We start from the raw sequence: 21234 nt of genomic DNA, 5'->3' as shown, positions 1-21234 counted from the left end.
CATAATAATGAAAATAAGTCACACCTTGTACCTCATGAAGCTGTATTGAATGGATTAGCTATAAAATCTATTTATAAACTCCAGTATTGCCCCTCATAATTTCTCCATTGCTAGATGTAACATTGCGTTTGAGTGGGGAATATACCTCCATGACGCATAGAAAAAGTGTCTTAATAACTAAATGAGAAAACCAGATGTACTTAGAATTGACTTAACTGGAAAGAGTAGAAAGCAACTGCAAGAAAGATGCATTTGCACCTAGAAGTGCTATATGTGCAGGGGAAGCTGTCTTGGAATGTGTAACAGAGAGAGACTGGTGTTAAAAGAGAAACTCTGAAGAGAGACCTCCTAAACTACAGTAGTGTGCTTTTTGTACTTTCTAAGATTGCTTAAAGGTTAACCAAAATCTGGTTTTGGTTTGTTTCATTTTGGTTTTTTTTTTTTTTTTTTTTTTTTTTTTGGGGTAGTCTTGGGGTGTTTTGTTAACAGAAAGTACAAGCACAAAATTCGTTCTATGTCAGTTAACATGACAAAAAGCAAATACAGAACTCTTCAACGTGACCTGCCATGTGTGCAGGCTCTGCTTATGGGGCTTGGAGGGGCTGAGTGTGGTTAATTGCCTCCAGGAGATTAACTCTTCTTCCACTGAAAGTTGGTGTCCTAAGATTTAAGGAAGACTTGCTATTTTTTGTTTATTTTTAATAAGTTCAAACTGGACTGTAAATCCACATTCTTCACATGAGATTTGTAGCTCATTAGAAATGTGCAGCAAAGCTCATCTATTGACAGCTTGTATTATTTTTGATGATCGTGTTGAACTCCAGCATAACAGGTCTGAAATTTTTCATCACAGTTGGGTCCTTAGAATTCAAGCTAAGAAAGAGGTGGAATTGCCTTTTCATATGTAGAACTGAGCTGGAAGTGATTAACCGAGTAGCTCGTTATTTCCCTGAACTAAGAGGCAGCCATTTAGTGGTTCTAATACAAGGTTTTTTGCTCCTTGGTCCTCCAGCTTGATCTGCAATGTCAGCATTCACCAAAATGGAAATAACTAAAAGCAATCTTTAGTTCGTGAGAGGGTTTTTTTCCAGCAGATTGTGTCCCACCCCTATCATACAGATGTTCTGGAAGAAGCACTTGGTTGTCTTAGATTTTAGAGGCTGGAATAGTAGCTACTAATGCCCTAAGATGATATCCAAGTAGGTAAAAAGGAATGAGAAGGGAGATAGCACGTTAGTGAAAATTCACCAGTAAACACAATGCAAGATCTAACATGAATATCAAGTAACGTTAATTACTTTAGAGCCTCTCTACTTTCCTTGTGTGCATTTTAATTATTATTTCAGCATATTTTAATAACAAGGGCTGGTTTATAGGACGATAATAAGACTTGAGGCTGTGACTGTGGCAGATTTTGTAAGCAGAGGGTGGTTGGGCTGAGGGAAAGGTGCCTGTGGCTGTGCTGTGCATGGCACACAGTGGTGCCCGGATCATAGGGGGGAGAAGGATTTCCTCCCTGAGTCACCTTTGAGAAACTGACCCAGTAAACAGTCTCCTGGTGAAATGCTGAACTGTGGTCTTGATCATGTGGGGCAATAAAATCTCCAGCAGCCATTTTTCCCTGCACTGTGGCAGTAAAACTGAAACCCTCCAAATTATCCCAGTCAACATTCAATTACGTCTCATTTACCTAAAATTCCCAGTGTATTTGGAGGCTTAAGTGGATGTGACTGTTTTTGTCAGTTTGTTCCCAGTATTGCTGTGTTTATGTTTTGGCTAAAACTTAACCTACAAGGTTGAAAACTTGCAAGGATTGAATCAACCCACCAACCTTTTAAGAACTATGAAGGATGGTATTTCACTATTTTACAAAGGTTTACATCTCCCTCTTTGTGACAAGACTTTAAAAATGTACATTCTGGATTTCCCAGACAATAAGTGGTGCACTTGGCCAGACTTCCCACCCACTTATCATTTGCGTGTGGTTAACTCTGAATCCATCTGCTCCCTCATTATCAGTTATTAAAAGGAGTTCAGGACACTGCTTAGCCTTGAGATTACTGGTGGGTGGCACTAGCATTTTCATAACTGTGCTGAAATATTCAAACCAATGTGAAGTCTAGAAATGCCTCCTTGTAGAAACAGACATGCAAGTAAGGAAAATAGCGTTCTTGGGAGCCCGTTTTGGATGTTTTGATCCCTCAGTGCTCCTGTTAGAGCCTGGAGAAGTGGAAATACCCTGTACTTTGGGCGTCAAACCGGTAACGTTGGTTAGTGAGGCTGAGAGACTACTCCCAGTTTCCCCAGTTTCAGCTCTGTTTTTCTGCAGTGCACTCGAGCCTCCGAGGGACCGGACTATCAGGTTTTGGTTATCTCCAGTGACTGGTTGATTGGTTAGTTCGGGTGAGGGCTGCTGTAAATATTTCTTCTTTCAGGGAGCTCTCCAGCCCAAAGGTGTTTTGCCAGAGTTGTCGCAGTCTCCCATGTACGTTCTCCCCTTCTTTCTCCAGGGGGTGAATGCTATGCTGCCACTTTTCACTTACTTACAGTGTACTGAGACCCCCCTGAGAGGTGTATCGTCATGAGAGTGGAGGAGAGCAGAAGGGGACACCCCTCTCTTCTGCACACACAAAGGGCCTCCTCTCCCCCGCCAGAATAAAAATGTCATAGTCTAGGATTTTTTGTGTGTTTAGCCAACCAACTGGATTTTTAAGTGCATGTGCAGCTCATGCAAGCGTGTTTGAACACTCCCATCCACTCAGACCAGTTAGAGCTACCAAACTTCTCCGTTTTTCAAAATAAAACTGCATTATGCCTAGACATGTTGAGCCAAATCCGTTCCTGGTGTTATTTCACAGACTTCCCAAAGAATTACACCAGAGATGAATTTGGTCTGGTATAGCAGCTTTTTTGCCTGGAGCAAGTCTTTATAGCAGAGTTGTATTTCTCTCAAAAATATAAACGGAACACTGACGGATCTGCTGCTCTGGTGGTGTGAGCAGGTGCAGCTATATTAAATTATTTCTTATTAAATTGATTCAACAACTTGAAGCTTGTAATTTTTGTTCTGCTATAGTTCTGTGACAGAGACCTTTTAAACAAGCAATGTATATATCTTTTATTGTAATTCCTTACTCTGATATTATAATTTTAAAAGATTCTGTTTGTATGTAGCTCAGATTCTGGTTGTATTATTTATTTGATTGTTTCATTTATTTCAGTACGATCTGAAAATTACAGCCTTTTCTGGTTAATCACATTGAGAGCTGTGTCATCTCTAGTGTAATTCCATTTACTCCACTGACATCTGGATGAATGCGAACAATAGTTTTTGCTTTTGTTTTTCGGTTTAAGTGGTTTTAGGCTCCGGTGGTCACTGTGGCATAACTGGTGTTTGCCTTCCAGCCCGTATGATTTACCCCTGCCCGAGGATCTGGCTTGTTGTTTTAAGGGTGCCAGTCTTCAGCCAGATGAAATGTGTCGTGTGCTGCAGAGCTTTCCCCAGTGTTAAGACCCGCTTTGACTATCTGTGAAAAATGAACTGATGCTGCATGCTTTCATGTAGTTGCACACAGAAAATACGTGGTAAAGAGTTCCCTTTCTGACAATCCTTATCCCTCCACCTCTGCTGATTTGAGGAAGAATGGTTATTAATTTTTTACTTTTCCTGGGTGCTTCCCTGTGTTGCTGTCATTGCTGCTCAGCTGCTGTTAATTTGGTATCAGAAGTAGACAGAAATGTTTGCCTGAAGTTCCATGTCTTTAATGCTTTTTGGGGTTTGTCTGTTTGTTTGTTTGTTTTGTAGGTTTATTTCCTTTAAGACTCCAGGCTTAGGCTTGGAGACCCCAGCCATCACCATTGAGCCCAGCAGCTGGAGCGGCAGCGAGAGTCCTGCCGAAGATATTGAAAGAATGAGTGATTCTGCAGATAAACCTATTGACAACGATGCAGAAGGTGTCTGGAGCCCTGACATTGAACAGAGCTTTCAGGAGGCCCTAGCTATCTATCCACCATGTGGGAGGAGGAAAATCATCTTATCAGATGAAGGCAAAATGTATGGTAAGTGGTACACATTTAGCCTTTGGAAATAATTGTCCCAATGAGAACTGTAAAGCACAGATTGTTTTTACACTAAATCCCTGGCTCTGATTTTGGTATGGAGTAAATCTTGAAGAAATCTGTGAAGTTGAGGGAGCTCAACTGGGCTGATACATTGCTCAGGACCGTCCAGGCTGGTGCCTTCACCACTGGCACTAGAAAGCAATATTGATGCCGGATTGTGCCTTTGATAAGTGCTATACTGTGACCAAATGGGAATGTTTAAAGGAAGCTTTAAAATGTGTCACTCCTTGAGCATTTAAAAAAAAAAAAAAGAAGAGTATTTTTCAATAAATGGTGCAGAAAGAGAAATGGCAAATACGGTCTGTGTAATGGCGTGGCAGAATGTGTACCGTTAAATTATGAAGTCATAAAGTTCTTGTTGCATTCAGAAGCCTCTCAATGAAAGAGGCAACTTAGGGGTGCTTTTGTGCCTTTTTTTTTTTTTCCTTTCCCCTTCTCTTCGTGCAAACTGCTATAAATCAGATGACGTGCTGACAGCATTCCATAAATATACGCTCCGCCGAAGGACACTGACATCTGCACGCACTCTCCGGGGCTCCTCCGCTTTCGCCCCTCTCGTCCGAGCTCTCTTGCTCCGTCGCTTTGTCTTTTCCATTTTACAAACTTGTCCATGCTCCGGCGTCTTGTTCCGTGGTGCCTTTTTTTGTGGGGGACCAGGCTCCCAGCCCACCTTGTCCCTGCCTGCAGGAGGGGGCGGCAGGGGCAGTGGCCGCCCGGGGGGGGCACCCTGAGCAGATGGTGCTGCAGCTGCCACCAGCTGTGCCCCCCCCGCGCCCTGGCTGAGCTCATGGAAACAGGGACACCGCGGCTGCTGGTGCTGCTGCCGGCGGGCAGGACCTGCCCCCAACCCACCGCCTCCCCCACAGCGGCCACAGGAGCTGCCCCCAACCCACCGCCTCCCCCACAGCGGCCACAGGAGCTGCCCCCCAACCCACTGCCTCCCCCACAGCGGCCACAGGAGCTGCCCCCAACCCACTGCCTCCCCCACAGTGGCCACAGGAGCTGCCCCCAACCCACCACCCCTGTCTGTGCCGGGTCTGGCACAGCACAGCCAGCATGAAGCATCTCAGCTGCCCCAGGCAGAAAGTTGACGGGCCCCGTTTCCTCCTTGTGTTTGCAATTTTCCTCTGTTCCTCCCCCCATCCCCTTCTCTCCTTGCACAAGGGAATATAATTTCTCTCGTCCTCTCCTTCCGCCTGTTTGGATTGCGTTTCGGTGTTGTTACTTTCCTTTGGAAAGGGGAGATGATTGGCTTAATTAGAAGGTTGTGCTCTTTCTAGGAGGATATAAGCGTGCATATACAAACAAGCTTATTGTGTATTTATGCTTAAAAGCTCTAGTTAGGCTTGAACAGCCTCATCAGCCAAAATAAGGGTGGCTGCAGTTTTTTAAATTGGGATCCCTACAACCACAGTAATCACTCCCCAAATCTGATTTTTGGTGTTTTGAAGGATTCTTTGTGCCTTTGTATAAAGAAATTAACATATTTATCCATTTATGTTTAAAATCGCTGATTTAATCTAATGTTGCTCTAATCCTGAATGTTAAGATTTGTTAAATTATATATGTAGAAAACCATTTATGCATATCTAATCGCTGATTAAATACTGCTAGCTAGTAATACCATAAGCATATATGCACATCTTATATATTTGTGCTCATCCTAAATCAAATATTGTTTATTTTCAATCAAAAAAGCAGATATGCTGGTATGATGCTGAGAACTTGACCTAAAGTGTTGCCCTGACTGGAAGGAAAAAACGTGTTAGGAAGTGCAGGGTACTGTATAATCAGAATTTACATCCTGACTTTACAGTGGATGAACTCATGTTTTCATTCTTCAAGCTGAGTAACTGCTTTGTAGTGTTTGAGGATTTATTGAAACCATGCTAGATTTCTGAGGACTTTCTAATAGAGTCTTATGGCCCTGAGAGCATAATTGTTCTCCAAGGATTTTGAAATCAAAACAGTGTAAGTGTTTTAGATTCTGTGTGGCATAATGAAAATAATTTAATGCCTTTTAGTGGCATACCAAGTTTATTTCACTTACAGGAGAGACATTGCAATATCTCTAGGCCTCCATAGTGTTGGGAAATATTGTAATGTGTCAGTAATTCATGAACCATGTAAGACAAAGGTCAAGAGAGCACCATTTCATTTTCTGACTGAAATTACCTTAGATATAGGCACTTGTACAAATATGATCTTTACAGAGGCAAATATAATGATCACTCCCTGTGGATTAAGCAATTGTAGTTTTTTATCTTTGGAGAGAGACTTTGCGAAGAGCAGAGATTTTGCTTGAAGAAATATTTTAAGTTTCTGCCTTTGATTTAATGAGAGCTTTGTGATTTTTATATGTTAGCAGAAACCAGAGTTGCTTCACTGTTCTTTGTGGTGGTCTAAAATTGTCCTTAAAAGTGGCATTTCCAAGAGGGCTGTGTCCAGGCTCCTGAGCAGTTGGCCCAGGGCCACTCGAGCGGGACTGGGGGGCTCAGAACCGGGGGACTCGCGCTGGCACAGCCGCCCCAGCAGTACCCAGGGACATCTGTGACCTCTCCAGGCAGCCGGCATCGCTTCAGCTGTTCCTTTACAGCTGTGATCTTCCACGAAGGAGGGAAGGGAAAGGAAGGGAAGGGAAAGGGAGGGCGTTTTCCTCTCCCCTTGCCTTCCCAAAAAAGTAACTTATGGCACCGGAGGATGAGAACAAAAGACTTTCAATCCTGTCCCCACAGGAAAGGGTTGCAGGTCCTGCAGCTGGGGAGGGAGAAGGGGATGTCTTGACTTTGTTTTGGCCCTAGGGCGTCCTTGGGCTCTAAGGATGAAGCCATGACCTGGAGCAGTTCAGGCTGCGGCTGACCCTGCCACCAGTACAGGGTTATGGCTCCTTGAAGAAACCCTCAGAAAGCAAAATAAGAGCTTAATGAAACTCTTGTTTTTACATTTATAGGAAATGATTGGGTAAGAAGTAAAGACACTTGTTTTGGTTCAGAGAGGCAAATTCCAGGAACCATAGTTTGGAAATTCTTGAGAGAGAGGGAGTGTGCTGGAAGGCCAAGGGACCAGTGATAAGTGCTGCCACTTTTCCCCTTTCCTGTGCATGTGTGTGGTTGCAGTGCTCTTACAGTTTTGGTTTGCTCCCAACACAGTATTGACTAGTAAATAAAATTAAAAAAAACTGAGGAGGGAATAAATACAAAAGCCTGAAGGAGGGTAGAGGAACACATCTATAAATTGATGCTCACACTCTTTGTGGAAGCAGTTGAGCGTAGCCCATGAAGGAAAGACTCAACTTTTAGACCCATTTTCATTAGTTTTGCAAGGTATTGGTAAGAATTTTTTTCATCTGTACCATTTCGAAAGAAGTATTGATAAAACACAAATATCATCCACTAGTATGAAGTGGGACACTGTAAAATTTGTGTCCCCTCTCCGAGATCAATTCTGATGAATTTCTGTGTCCTCATTTATCCAGCACATAGTAAAACTCTAGCCCATTAGAGGGCATTGGCTGTCCTGCATTTGTACTTTGTTCCAGTTGTTGGTCTGTTACTGCTGACAGTTTAGTTACTCGTAGCAATTCCTGTGAACTCACTTATTGGCAGGATGTTTGCCTGTGCTTGTCTTTGCTCCTGGGAGAGTCTTTTGGAAAAGATTACAAGAATGAAAGCTGCTGTGAAATGCTCTACTTTTATCCCTGGTGTAACACTGAAGTCGCTGGAGTTACCATGGGAATGGATTTGGCCCTCTGTGCATGTTTTGTTGTTGTTGTTGTGTTTGTTTGTTTGTTTGTTTTAAATTTATTTTTAAATTTAGTTATAGGGAGATGAAGCTTTAGTGCAGCTCTAGGGACAATGCCAAAGTAGCATAAGTTGGTAGCAAGTGTAATAATGCCTGCAGACACGTTACTATCAGCATTGCTAACTTAGCCTTGAGGTAGCAAAGGTGGCTTTTGCCTTCAAGACAAGAAAATTGTTTGATCTTAATTTTTGAGACCTGTAAACAGCTCTTCAATTATGAATGAAATTAGTCATTGTGATTTGCATCGGAGGTATTCATCTCTGCAACAAAAGTACTTAAGAGTATATTAGTAATTATTTAAAAAGGAAGTTTTGTAGCGTGTTTAGTTGTTTTATAGAGACGAATGAGTACTAATTAACGTGAGAAGGTGCATACCAGCCTTTCAAAACTGCTGTATATGTTTATTAGGTCATGCATAAAATCTCTTGGCCTGCATTACCATGATAGTAAAGGGAAAACTTCTGCTTAGATGATAGAATTTTTGCATGATGAGTTTTAGTACTCTTCATTTCCAAAGCACCTTGTATAAATTAAATAATAAAACAGAACTTTGAACTAGTGCATAGGGAAAAGAAATCCTGTTCTGTAGGTTTGTGTGATTCTGTAGCTAACTGCTGTTATTAGGTGTTTTTCTGGGTTTCTGGTAGGAAACTGCGAGGTAACTGGCTTTATGAAGAATACAGTAACATGTTACAAATTATTTTTACTGTTGCTTTTAATTTTAAAAGTTCCATACAAGTTACTGCCTCTATAAAGACATCACTACCTTATAAAGTTTCCACAGTATTAAATATATTTAAATGTGAATAAGGTATTTGGAGTGATGAAATACCAGATGTGAAGTATCAGGTTGCATGTTTATTCATCTGTTATTGCAATCATTGTATAAAGATATGCTCTTGTATTCTTTTTTTTTTTTTAATTTTATTTTTTTATTTTTGGTCTCACAGCAACATACACAAAATGCACTGGAGACAAGACTCCTATTATGAAAGTTACTATTTGGGTTTCTTGGATTGTAAACAAATCTGTCTAGAAGCATTTTTGTGATGCTGCGATTGCTCGCTGGGTTACGTCATGGCTCAGCGCAGCCATGGAGCAATCACTTAACGTGAAGAAAACGACGGCCCGAAGATACAGCGTCTATTAGAAAATTTACTACTTAAGTTGTTCAGATTATGAACAAATCTGCCTATAAACATTTTTGCAATCTGGTGACATTCCTGTAACATCAGCATGCTGTGCTTGCAAGGAGCCAATCTGGTTTTGTGAACTGAGCAAGAGGCATTGCAGTCATTAGGAATGAAGGGTATTTGGCTTCCTCGTTGTTGAGGATTTCTGAAATGTGGGGGAACAGGGCTTAATCTTTCTATTTGGGCTTTCAAGAGTAAACTGTTAATGATTTGGGATAAAGTGGTAGAGTCTTCATGAAGATAGTCTTGTTTTTTTCCTTTTCTTCTTCTTTTTTTCCCCCTCTGCCCTAAGCTGCCATCCTCAAGGGAGGAAGCTAAGCGGGACTGTCAGAGCTGTGCATGATAAGGGTATCAGCTCCTACCTGGGGAGCAGGCAGGAGTGAGCGGGCTGTGGGAAGCACCACATCTGAAAGCGTGAGTAATATTGTGTGTGCAAGGTCATACGCAGCACAGCGGTCAAGTACTCCATTCCGCTGTGTGGGGTCAGGAGAACGATGTGTTCCAAAGGAAACGGGAAGTTAGACTAGACAGTTTTGCTCGAAAACCGTGCATCAAAAAGAGCAGGACATCCTTTAGAAGTGCTTTCCAGCAATTTGGGTTTTGTCCTCCCTCTACTATGTTCTCTTCAGTCATCCATATAAAGAATAACTTGCAGAAAGTTGTTCATAGCCTGTTTGTGAGAAACAATGTCAAGTAAATTGTATGGCTGCTGCCTGAGTCTTCCAGTGTTTAGTGGGTACCTTGTATAGAGGAGTTACTATTATAGCAGCATTAATTCTTCCCTGGCACTAAGTGGAAGCTACAAGGGCAGGTTCAGATCAGGCATTTGACCACTTAAAAATCATTTAATGGCTATTCCTATTCCAATTGGCTGTACTAAACAGAGTGAGAGGATGTTTTTCCTTTATGACATTGTTCCTTTAGTAAAGCCCTTGTTTAGAAATTATGCATGTTAGCATGAGAGCACTGAAGTGATGCAACCTCACTAGAACATCCAGGATGCTTTTAGGTGATTGTCTAGTATGATTTATATTAGCTCATTTTTCTTCCATCACTGATTTCACAAGATAAACTTGTGATCCTGTAATTGCAGAAGGCATATTTTTGCAGCCTTAAGAAATAGGGTTGTCATGCTAGGAGGTAGTTTAAACAGCTGTGATTAGGCTGATGTAGTGTGTTGGTTGGTTGCACAGTACTGAGAGCTCAAGAGAATTGAAAATCCTGCATGTAGATAGCACAAAATAAAACATACTCATTTATTTGATCTCATTCCTTGCAGAACCGGGATCCTTCCTAGAAACATCTCAGGGTGAACACCTTCTGGTTCAGACAAGCTGGGGACTGCTTGAGTTAGACAAGTAAGGCCCACATGCTCTTAAGGGTTATATTGGGCTGATAGGTTTGGATTCTGCTTTATGAGACCAGTAGGAGATTATGGTAGAAGTGTCTTCTTTCTTGTGAGCTTCAAATACTGGCTGAATTATCTCACATGATCATAGCAGCAGCCCATTGACCCCAGTAAAGTGCTTATGTAGAGATGTGGAAGCTGAGTTATGTTCATGTTACACACCCCTGTTCTGAGCATCCTTACGGAAGCAGAAGAGGTAAGAAAACATAGAAACTGTTACTTTATAAAGAGTGAGACTTGGACAGTGCAGAGAGCATTTTACATGACCAGTAATAGAAAAAAATTGATCAAAACTTGAACCCTTCACCACAAGGACCCACCACCACAGTCAGCACCATCACCATGGCTCACACCAGCACCCAAGAGCTGCTGGAACTGGAGACTCCCAGCCAGGCAGAGCTGAGGCCAGTGAGATGTGTGGTGAAAGCCGGGCATCCGAACCCTGTCGGGAAGGAAACTTCATCCTCATGTTCCCCATCTCCCCTAGTGGGTTTGCTCAGTGTGGTGTGATTACAAATAACACTGCAGGCAACAAGGGGCCGTGGCAGCACAAAGAACTTTATACATCATCTTTGGTTTTCTGGGGACATCCAGTCTCCCGAGAAGTGGGCTTAGATCCCAGCCCACACCGCACAGGAGCAAGCCCGGGCTAATTGTTGGAGAGTAAATGCTGTGGTTGTTGTGACACGAGTCTTACACAATTCCCTGAGGGGCATGCTATTCAAAATTAATATGTATTTTAACTGTGCCTTACAGGGATTTCCTCACAGATGCATGCAGAACTTTTTTGTGGTGCCCTTCAGAAGCTGTAGTCATATAGTTGCATTAATATTTTTCTGTCCTACAAACAATTTAGTGTGGGACATTTGGTCTGAAACATCAGAGAGAAACACTTCAGAGTCTGGGCTTCCAGATGATTTTAGTCTGGCCATGTAGTTTAAGGAATTGGGCACTAGTGGATTAACAGTTTACAGACTTTCAGTAGAAGTCATGATTTAGCTAATAGGAAAAGCCTCCTCTGAAGCTTTTCTGGTTTTGTTCTAGGCATACTGAAATTTTAACATTGGATGATTAAAGGACATGTTTTTGTGAGCAAAATAATACACATTGGGGAAGGAGGAGAGAGTTGAACCTAAATGTGCGAATTCCATCTCCATAGGGAAGTAGCATGGCTTGTCAGACCTGTTGTAAAAGGGACAACAACGCATCCCAAATTCACAACGAAACTGAAACCCTGAGAGAGCATTGCACATCGTGGGAGTTGCAGGGATGTCAGTCAAACACCATTACAATTTTACCTACAGAGGTCTCAAATAAGCACTGTTAATAGAAACTGTGGTGAACACTTATGTTCTCTGGTGTGAGAAGGCACGACTATCACAACTGCTTTCTAGCAGCCTTTCTACAACAGCCAGCTCCAACTAGGTCAAGCCTCCTGAGGATTTTCCTGGATATAGGTAGATTTCTTGTTTTTATGGAGATATTTTCTTGCTGAGGGGAGAGAAATTCAGATATTGTGGCTGTCATGGACTCACAGAATCTGATAGAATTTAGAAACTTGGCACAGAATTAAAGTTAGCACAAAATCTGGCCTGCCTTTGTAAGGAGGCACTGAGCTTGCCAGAGGTTAATGTTTGTATGAGCCATCAAAAAAGATCACATTGCCAACGCTGTTCCTTGTTTGGTTGCCCTCCTTGGAGGGGATAGACAGGGGGCCCAACAGGCAGTGATGGATTTGGTTTGAGCTGAATCTTGGTTTTTGTGTTGGCAACTGCATTGGACTTTGTGTCTGATAATTTTGGGGAGAACAGAGTCACAGAATATATGCCTGGGGGTGTTAGGGAGCATATTCCAGTAATTTGTGTGGGACTAGGTGAGCTATATTATACTATTGCAGATAAGGAACCAAGTGCTTTTTCGGCCTGGCTAATCATTGCAGCAAAGCTAAGACATTTCAGACTTACTTGCCTGAAGCTGCTTCACTTTTGCTTGCTTACACCTTACCATCTGCTAAGGTTTGGTTAGCATGGAAAAGTGTTACTTAAATATTATAGAAATCGTACTTTAAATTGCCTTTTATGTCATGCTAGCAATGCGAGTAGGGAACGGAGATGAAAAAAGCATCTTCAGTCACTCAAATTCAGCACAGTTTTTACCCCTGAACTAACAGGTAATAGACACTGGAGAAAATAAAATGTTAACCCAAATGGCTCCAATTCCAGGTGGTGGGGAGCAGCAGGCTTACTGTTGTTTATGGGTATTGTTGATGACTGTAAATAAGTAGTAAAATAATTTTCCATAGGGAAAGTAGCCTTTGAATCATTTTAACAGATGCTTTCATGTGATACGGTAATTTCAGCATTTAATTCTTTGAACAAAAATTGTGTTTTCATTTGTTTAGTTCTTGCTTGGATAGACTGTCAGCAATAAACCTCTTAGTACAATTAGTGGTGAAATAAGTGCTTACTAATAGCTACATACATATATGCACACATATATACGTGCAAATATGTGTGTGTGATATAACATTTCCTTCCGGCCAATTAAAACGTATTTAAAAGACCTCAACAAGGAGGTACTTTTGGCTAGGACCTTCCTTCTTTGTTTGGGCGACTGAATGCAATCTGCTGTGAGAGCTATCTGCAAAGAAATACTAGGATCCATATTCATAGGCGTTATTAGATAGGTTATGTAGGTGTATATTTAGCTAGGTGAGGTGTGCAGGCATATATTGTGTGTTATACATTTAGACTGCATATGGTGTGTTTTTAGCCATAGGAGGTCTAATCACTTGAGGCTGTGCAAGTGCTGAGGAGAATTATGGTAAAAGATAACATGCAGAGGAGTTACCTGCAGAATTTTCCATCCTGTGAGGCAGTGAAAAAAAAAGCTCTTGGAGCTATATAACTGGGTTGGCAGAGCAGTGCCTTTAGCAGGCGGGACAGTTTGTAAACCCCTTTGGGCTGGCCTGGCCTCCCCAAAGGCTGTTGCTCTCCCTCAGCCCCCATTTGGCAGCAGTTGTCCCTCATTACAGCCCCCCCAGCCCCCACCAGCACAACATACATGGAGCTGGTGGGGACGGCGAGAGCTCTGGTGTGTGAGGTTAGCAAAGTGGGAAATAATAAGAAAGATGCATTAGAACCGGAAATACTGAGCAAAGATAAAAATGAGGTAAAATAACCACAAAACCCCACTTCTATTAAAATCATGAGACAGGAAGTTTTACAAGCTGCCTTTACCCCAATGAAGAGAAGAAGTCTAGAGAGATTAAATAACTTGTTGGATGTCATCAAGAGGTTTATAGCAGAGCTGGGAGTTGAGCTCTCTTCCCCCCAGTGCCATCTATGTTTTAATGCTGAAGGGGCCCCTTTCACAGTCGATCCGGTGACCCTTGGGGAGCTCAGGGCAAGTGTGGCAAGCCCATGTTTCCTGCACCACATCCTGCACGCTGGGAGAGGAACCCGCGTCTTCGGAAAAGTACAATCTCTGCATAATGCAACCACAGGATGCCTTCCACCTCTAATAAGGGAGCTGGCTAAATGCCATTTTATTATTATTCAACATTTGTTTGGTATAGTAGTTTCTTGAAACCAAACAAGAAAAGGTCCTTGTGGTCCTATATACCATGTGCCAAATAACAGTTATAAAGAGTAAAAAATGTATAGGGAGAAGAGAGAGAGACAGCGGATGGGAGAGTGAGGCAATAGGTAGCCCCATGTTGATGTTCCATGAGGTGATATGAAATGTGGCCCTTCCACAGAGTAATATAGAGGCTGGTGAAAATAAGATTATTTGATTTGTTTGTAACATCATTATTCAAGGAACAAAAAAATATGTGGCCTTATCCAGAGACATAATCTAAGAGTTCTTTACTCTGTGCCAAGCTAAAATTCTGCTATTTAATTACCGATTTAGAAAATAGCTCGTGCTCAGTTTCCTCCTCAGTTACACTGTTATAAATCTAATGGAGTTGTTAAAGATTTATGGCAGTGTAACTGAAGGCAGAATTGGGTCCCTTATGTTTAAAACTTAGTTTGCCACATAAGTAATAATTTCTGTTTTCTAGGCAAGAGTTTAAGAATCTTGCAGACCTCTGTTTCTGTAAAAGAAATATGAACTACAGTGGTGTGGGTGAGTGATTAATGCTGGAGGGGATGTCTAGGGGCAATCTGAATTGGCTGGTGTGGAAAATCCATGTGCAATTCAGATTTAGGATCTGTTTGCAGATGCCTCATAATTTAAAATGTCAAAAAACCCCAAACCTTAGGCTTTCGTGTAGTAAATTAATATACTGCTTGTTCAGTGTGCAGCAAGTTTTGCTGAAGTAAGAGCCTCATATGAGGTGTGAACTCATCCTGTTCCCATTTGTAAGGACTTAACTTCAAAACTGGTTGTGACCCTTTAAATCCTAACAGTATCTAAATCATGAGACAAAAAATCCCTGTTTTGATTTTATTTAAATCGTATACTTATTAACTTAAAAATGAAAAATGTCGCCTTATTTATCCAGACCTAAAGAAATCTTGTGTTAGCACAGATGTATTTTATCCGTTGACTTATCAACTCTAATGGAAGGGGCTTTCTAATAAGCGACTGACTCTTCACTGGTTTTCTCAGCTTTCACTTAGGAAAAGAAGTCAACTTGTGGAGTTTTCGACTGAGAAGTGAGTTGGGAGGTGCTCGTGTGCCATACACAAGTGCCTGGTCCAGCCCGAGGCTCCTCGGTCTCGGCGAACGCCCTGGCCCTGTGTTTGCGAGGGGCTGCTGTGTGCGTGGGCAGGTTCCCCACTAACACAGGGGGACTCCATAACCTGGACCTACGCGCTGCTCTGGGGTTTGTGTCACTTCTGACCAAGTTTGTGTCTTTTTCTACAGAGTACTGTAGGCCTACAGTGCTTTACAGAAATAGTAAAGAATCATAATACATGGCTATCCCAAAATATAAGCACTTCAAAATAATGTAGTTCAGTGTCTGTTCAGAATACCCCATTTTAATTTAAATACAGTCTTTAGGTCCAGGGTATATTTCCAAGAATTTTGTTTAGGAAGGAATTGAAGAATTAATTATTCCAAGCTTTCTGAGCATTGTAACCTAGTAGTTTTTAAGACGCAAGAGAGGATGATAGATTAGGTACATTATATTGTCCTTGAAGTGATTTTTCAATGGCATTTTTTATTAGCTGTGAAAGCAGTAACTCTGAATGCACGTAAATCATTTCAATGTTTAATACAGTCCTGACTTGATGCTTTGATTCATGATACCTGTGACTTTTAAGTATAGATTTTGCTTGTTTTTTAAATACTGATAGATCACTAATTATCTGAAAATCGGTTCAAATTCAAAGGGGTAAAACACCCTGTTGTCATTTCTTGAAGTATTTTGCAACCTAAGCAAAGGCTCAGGTATTCCAGATATGATAGATGTGCAGATTGCATAAGACGTTATGCATTGCTCACGCTAAGATACAGAGTCCTGTCTGCCCTTAAACCCTTTGTTCTCTTGGCTGAATGCAGTTAATTAGCAACCGTCTCCATAGCAACTGCCTCATAGTCCAAAAACATTGTCTCGTTTTTGCAGTTTAGCTTATCACACTGTTTACCTGAAGGGCTTTTCACTGCGTTGAGTCTCATTTGAGTTGGCTGGATGCCTGCTCACGGAAGTGAATTGTCAAGATAGAAAAACACCATGGCAGCAAGATGCTGAACAGGGCCCTGTGTGTGAAAGCAAAAACATTTTAAAAGTTCTGTGGAAACAAAAGTTGAAGTTTGCAATGATTTACTTCCAGTTTTAAAGCATGTGACTTGCCAGGAAAACTGTGTATTTTAAAATACTGCTTTGCTTTCTGGGCCCTTTTTCACAGCATCTTGCAGCCTACCCACACGGTGTTACCCTGCCTGGTACACCCTCTCAAACCCCAAACTTGCCTCCCTCCGAACCTGGGCCCTTTTAGGCAGCTCCAGCTTGTTCGTTAACAGGACATTGCTGTACACTCAACAGCTGTGCTGAACATTGTAATCCTGTTCTTTTCCTTTATGATAACGTCATTTCAAGGGAAATCTGTGAGTGTTGGTTCCGTATGATAAATTAATTAGGAAGGGAAGGAGAAGAGTTATTGTGGTCATATAAGTCAAAGTACACTGGAGATTTAGGCTTCTTTATATTAGCCATTAAAGTGGGGTTAAAGTACTCATAGGACTCAGACAGTTAAAATAGGCAGAGATTTGTACTAATACGACTTCATCAGCGTAGGATGACTTACCCAAATCACATTTGAAGTTTATATAGAGGTGTGTCCATAAAGACACACACACCTGTGTAGAGGCTCACTTGAAGGTGTGAGTGTGTCATTGAAATGACAGTGAAATCTTACTGATGTCTTCATCTCACATTTATGTCTGGCCTGAAACCAGGATGCTCCTGACATGAGGGGCTATGTGAGAAGTACCGTTTTCTTGTTTGCTGGACATTTTGCTTGTTAATGATTGTGGGGTTTTTGTTTTGTCTTTTTTCTTCTTAGAGGGCAGTAAAATGGATGAGAGGCTGATTTAGACTGGAGTAATTCTTGTTTCATCCTAGGCAAAACAGAAGCCAGAGCTTGTTGTTCAGCTGTGCTGCTCCACACAGGCCTCCCTTGCCTGTGCCAGTGGCAGTTTCAGCTGGCAAAGATCATTTGCTTTTTTAGCCCCAAATGGCATGTGGGGTTGCTGCATCTTAATAAAAAGGCTTCATTCAGTATGATCTGTTTGAAATAGTCCTTCCATAGGTTTAAGAAGGTGTTTTGGGCTCTTTCAGGGTAAAAAGCAGAGTGTGTGCAAACCCTTGCCCGCATTGCTGGTGTACTCCATTATTCCTATAGAGCTTCTGGTTGATGGAGGGTTATTCTCTGTTCATGATAATGTCTTGCTCATATTATTCCACATCCACTATCATTATTAGTAGTATTTGAATTATAGCATTGCTGAAAGTCTGCAGGCAGGATAAAGGCTCCATTGTAGTACGTCTTGTGCACACAAGATGAGACAATCTCTGCTCCAGCTGTTTACAGCCTGGTTTAAGACCAGTAGCATAAGTGGGTTTATCATACAAATAGCAGAGAGGGAAAGAAAATGCTAAAAATGACAGGAAATCTATGGTTGCATGGAGTGACTGGTCATTTGTTACATTTGCTGCTGTGGAGTAGAAGGTAAATAAAATGCTTTTCTGCTTCCCAGCGGGCAGTTGCTGCCGCCGATCCCTGCGGCCGGTGTCAGGGCTCCAGCTGCGGGGAAGAGACAACGGGTAGAGCTGCTTGTGGAGGGGCTGGATCAAGGGGAGGGCAAGGTTGTAATGTGAGGACTGTTGAGGAGGGGGAACAATTCAATGTGATAAACATCCTCACTGTTTATCAGGAGTGAGCTGTCTGCACCCACCAGTCTACCGGGGGGCATTACACAGGTTTGTGTCCCATGCTATCCAACTTAGTGACTGATGCAGTTGGAACGACAGATACTTAAAGTCAACTGCTCAGTAACCCCAAGTGTGTAAGATTGTTTGCTCACATTCACAGATCTCACACAGAGGGTGTCCAAACTGTCAGGATATTTTCCGACTTTTTAAAAAAGGCATTTAGTGTGGTCAGCACTTTCCAATCTATGGCTCGGTTCTCCTGAAGCCAGACTTACTAGGTACCTGTAGGGCTCCAGAAATGGAAAACTCTAATGGCCTGGAAACGCCTACTGGAACTCGACATTATTTAATTAGCTTGAAGTAGAGCCTGGCAGATGGCAAAACAGTGGAAAGGACCTCCCTTTTGAAAAATATGGGCCACATCCTCAGCTTGTATAAACTGGCAGGACGCCACTGAAATAGATGTTCAGCTTCTGTCAATTAGCAGGGAAGAGAAAAACTTCTGAAAACAGGAAAAGCAGTTATAAGGCCACATAAATTATCAACAGGGTTCAGGTACAGAAATTGTTTTTAACGTTTTAGAGACTCCTCCATTTCCAAAGTAACTATATCCTTAACCGTCTTGTTTTCGTTGACGTGCAATTCAGAGAGAGAATTGGACTTGCTTTCCTAGAGCTGTATTAAGTCTGCAGAGCTTGCAGCAGTGAAACATACTGTATGCTGGTTTTTGCAAGTCATTCACTTATGAAAGTAAGACATCAATATTTCATTCTGCTAAAGCCAGTCTCTAAAGTTGTGTAAATTCACCTATTATGTGATAACCTTAACCAACCTCAACAAAGTTTTTTAGAAATAGATCTTTGATTGAAAGTTGCAAGCTCACCTCAGTGTTTTCCAGGGAAAATTCTTGCTCAGATGAAAGCTCCCATATGTTTAAAAGCTGTTGCGTTCTTACATTTTAATGTTTCCCATTAATTGCTTGGAGGTTTTTTTTGTTTTTAATTGAAAACATGAAAACAAAGCCTGAACAACAAAGCTGATGCTCATTTATCCCATTGCATGGTACCAGTCTGACAGATTCATTAAATCTGTAAAAATATCAGATCAGAATTGAAAGTGAATTGAACTTGCTGAAAGCAACACAGTGTTTACAGTCTGCTTTCAGACTAGTTTTTCTGTACCTGCTCTTTTTTCTTTGAATTAAACCATCCATGTAATTTAAGAAGATACGGCAGGTTAACTCCATGCTATAGCATATTGCAAGGCTTGAAAGTTCACTGGCTCCAAGCTGCAGATTAACTGCAGAAGTAAAAGCTGTGAGAAGTAAAGCTAACTTTAAATACAGCAGTAAGAGGGCTTTGAGATATTATTACCGGTTGCTAAACTTGGGCTGTGCAAACAGTTGTGAAGGCACATTTCTAGGGCAGGTGCTGAGCTGTGCGCAGGCAGCCTGTCCCTGCTCCCACCCGCTCTGGAGCTCGTGGTGATTTAACCCGTAGAAGGAGGAGAAAGTGGGATAGAAATGGGTGTTTGGTGGTGTGGGATAGCCAGCCATCGCTGCATGGGGGCAGCCAGGCCAGACCACTCTCTGCTCTGCCGGAGTTGGGTGGATGCCTTTTTAATGTTTCATTTTCATTTATGTTTTACTTTATGATTTCGTATTATCACATGATGTTTCATAAATGCTTCTTATTCCATAAATCATGTTGATTTATGATCCATTATGATTTATTTTATTTATGATGCTGCCACCTGCAGCATCGCTGCCACCAGGAGCTCCAGTCCCACCATGGGCACCTGGGCACCCCGTACTGGCATCTGGGGCCAGGTGTCTCCTCCCTGGTCCCCAGCAGGAGCAGGGACCTGCTGCCCTGCCGCAGTGACTCATGTCCCACACATCCCTGCCATCACTGCCCCCTTCCTCATCATGAACCACTTTTGCCTTCAGGAAGTTATTTTCGCATCAGTGGATGTGCACAAGATGTGCTGTGGCCAATCCACTCATCCTGAACAGCTGACAAAGCTCCTAAACCCCGTGAAGGGCTGGAGTGGGTGGCCACAGGCAGTAGCTTTCCAGCCTGTGATGCGTTTGACTCCAGGAGAGCCAAGCAAGGGACCTTTCTCGTGTGGGCATCTCCCTCCTCGCCCACTCGTGACAGAAGTCACCAGGAGCATAGGGTGCAGCTCTGTGCCTCCAGTGGACCAAGTCGATACAGTTGTTTTCTGTCTTTCACATCAAGGAAGATCCATAAGTCCCCTATTAATTAATTACAAACCTTAGTAAATAACTCAAGATTGCTATTTAGTGGCTGGAGGGCTCTGTTATTTACGAAACTATCCATTAAAATGATGTATTTTGCTGATTTATCCTGTGAATTAGAGAAGGTTAGATGTGAGTCCCAGAGCCAGCATGTGTGCAAGCTAGGAGACAGGCACATGACATTTTTGTGATAAGAGTAATATGACAGGTTGGCCTATAGTATGCCTGTTACCGAAACATCTAAATGACTTGAAAATTCCTGGTTAAATGACTAGACTTGCAATACTGTGTGTAATTCCAGGTCTCATTACTTTTGCAGCACTAGGCTTCGTAACATGCAGTGAGAAATACTTGCAATTGTCAAATTGCTTGTGAGAATTGGAAGTGGACAATCACATGAATTGATGGGCTGGCTACCACAGGCAAAACTTGATTTCTAAGCTTGTGTGGATTAAACTATAAAAGATAACCTAAGGTCATAGATATAAAGCCTAATACGAGCTTTCTTTGAAGAAAATTGTCTTGCAGGTTGTTAAGAAGAATGATGCTAAAATACAGAACAAAATTCTCTGGACAAAAAAGTGATAGCAGGTTGCACATAAAAAGCCAGATTCACCCATGCTGCTCCACTGGAGTTTCTTCAGCACGGATGAGGTGAGATTCTGGCCTGAAAACCATCTCTGGGAAATCGCATCACGAAAATTCTGGCCCGTAGCCACTGCAGTCAGGAGAGCGCTGACAAGAATTATTTTGCATTCTTACTGTTCTGGTTTGGAATGTCACAAGCCAGGATTTCACGTTGTACTGGAAAGTGGGTTATTTCATTTCACATATTGAATATAAGTAAAAGACCATTCTCAGGCAAAACTGTGTGGCCATGGAAGATTGAACGGAGGTCATGGGTTATTTTTAATGGCATTCCCTCCAAATCAGGATTGTGGATATGAGGGGACCGCATGCATGAGAAGCCCAGCCCGCTCTGCACAATCTGCCTGGTGGTCCTGTTGTTGTGTAGCTGCTGCTCTGCCGGAGGTCCCTTCAGGCAGCTGCAGCCAAACACCTG

General features: G+C 42.1%; 1 protein-coding gene across 8 annotated transcripts in view; it reads left to right on the top strand.

Moving 5' to 3' along the window:
- Window positions 1-21234, top strand: part of TEAD1 (TEA domain transcription factor 1) — a 160935-nt gene that overhangs the window by 51870 nt on the left and 87831 nt on the right. For all 8 annotated transcript variants that reach the window (XM_065839597.2, XM_065839600.2, XM_065839602.2 and 5 more), the window contains exon 3: window positions 3806-4059. In XM_065839597.2, the coding sequence (XP_065695669.1) occupies window positions 3912-4059 (148 nt within the window). In that variant the 5' untranslated portion in view covers window positions 3806-3911. The remainder of the gene's footprint in view (window positions 1-3805; window positions 4060-21234) is intronic.

The sequence above is a fragment of the Patagioenas fasciata genome, chromosome 5 (assembly GCF_037038585.1).
Source record: "Patagioenas fasciata isolate bPatFas1 chromosome 5, bPatFas1.hap1, whole genome shotgun sequence".
In the NCBI taxonomy this organism is placed as follows: Eukaryota; Metazoa; Chordata; class Aves; order Columbiformes; family Columbidae; genus Patagioenas; species Patagioenas fasciata.
This window is presented reverse-complemented; position numbering and strand designations above follow the sequence as displayed.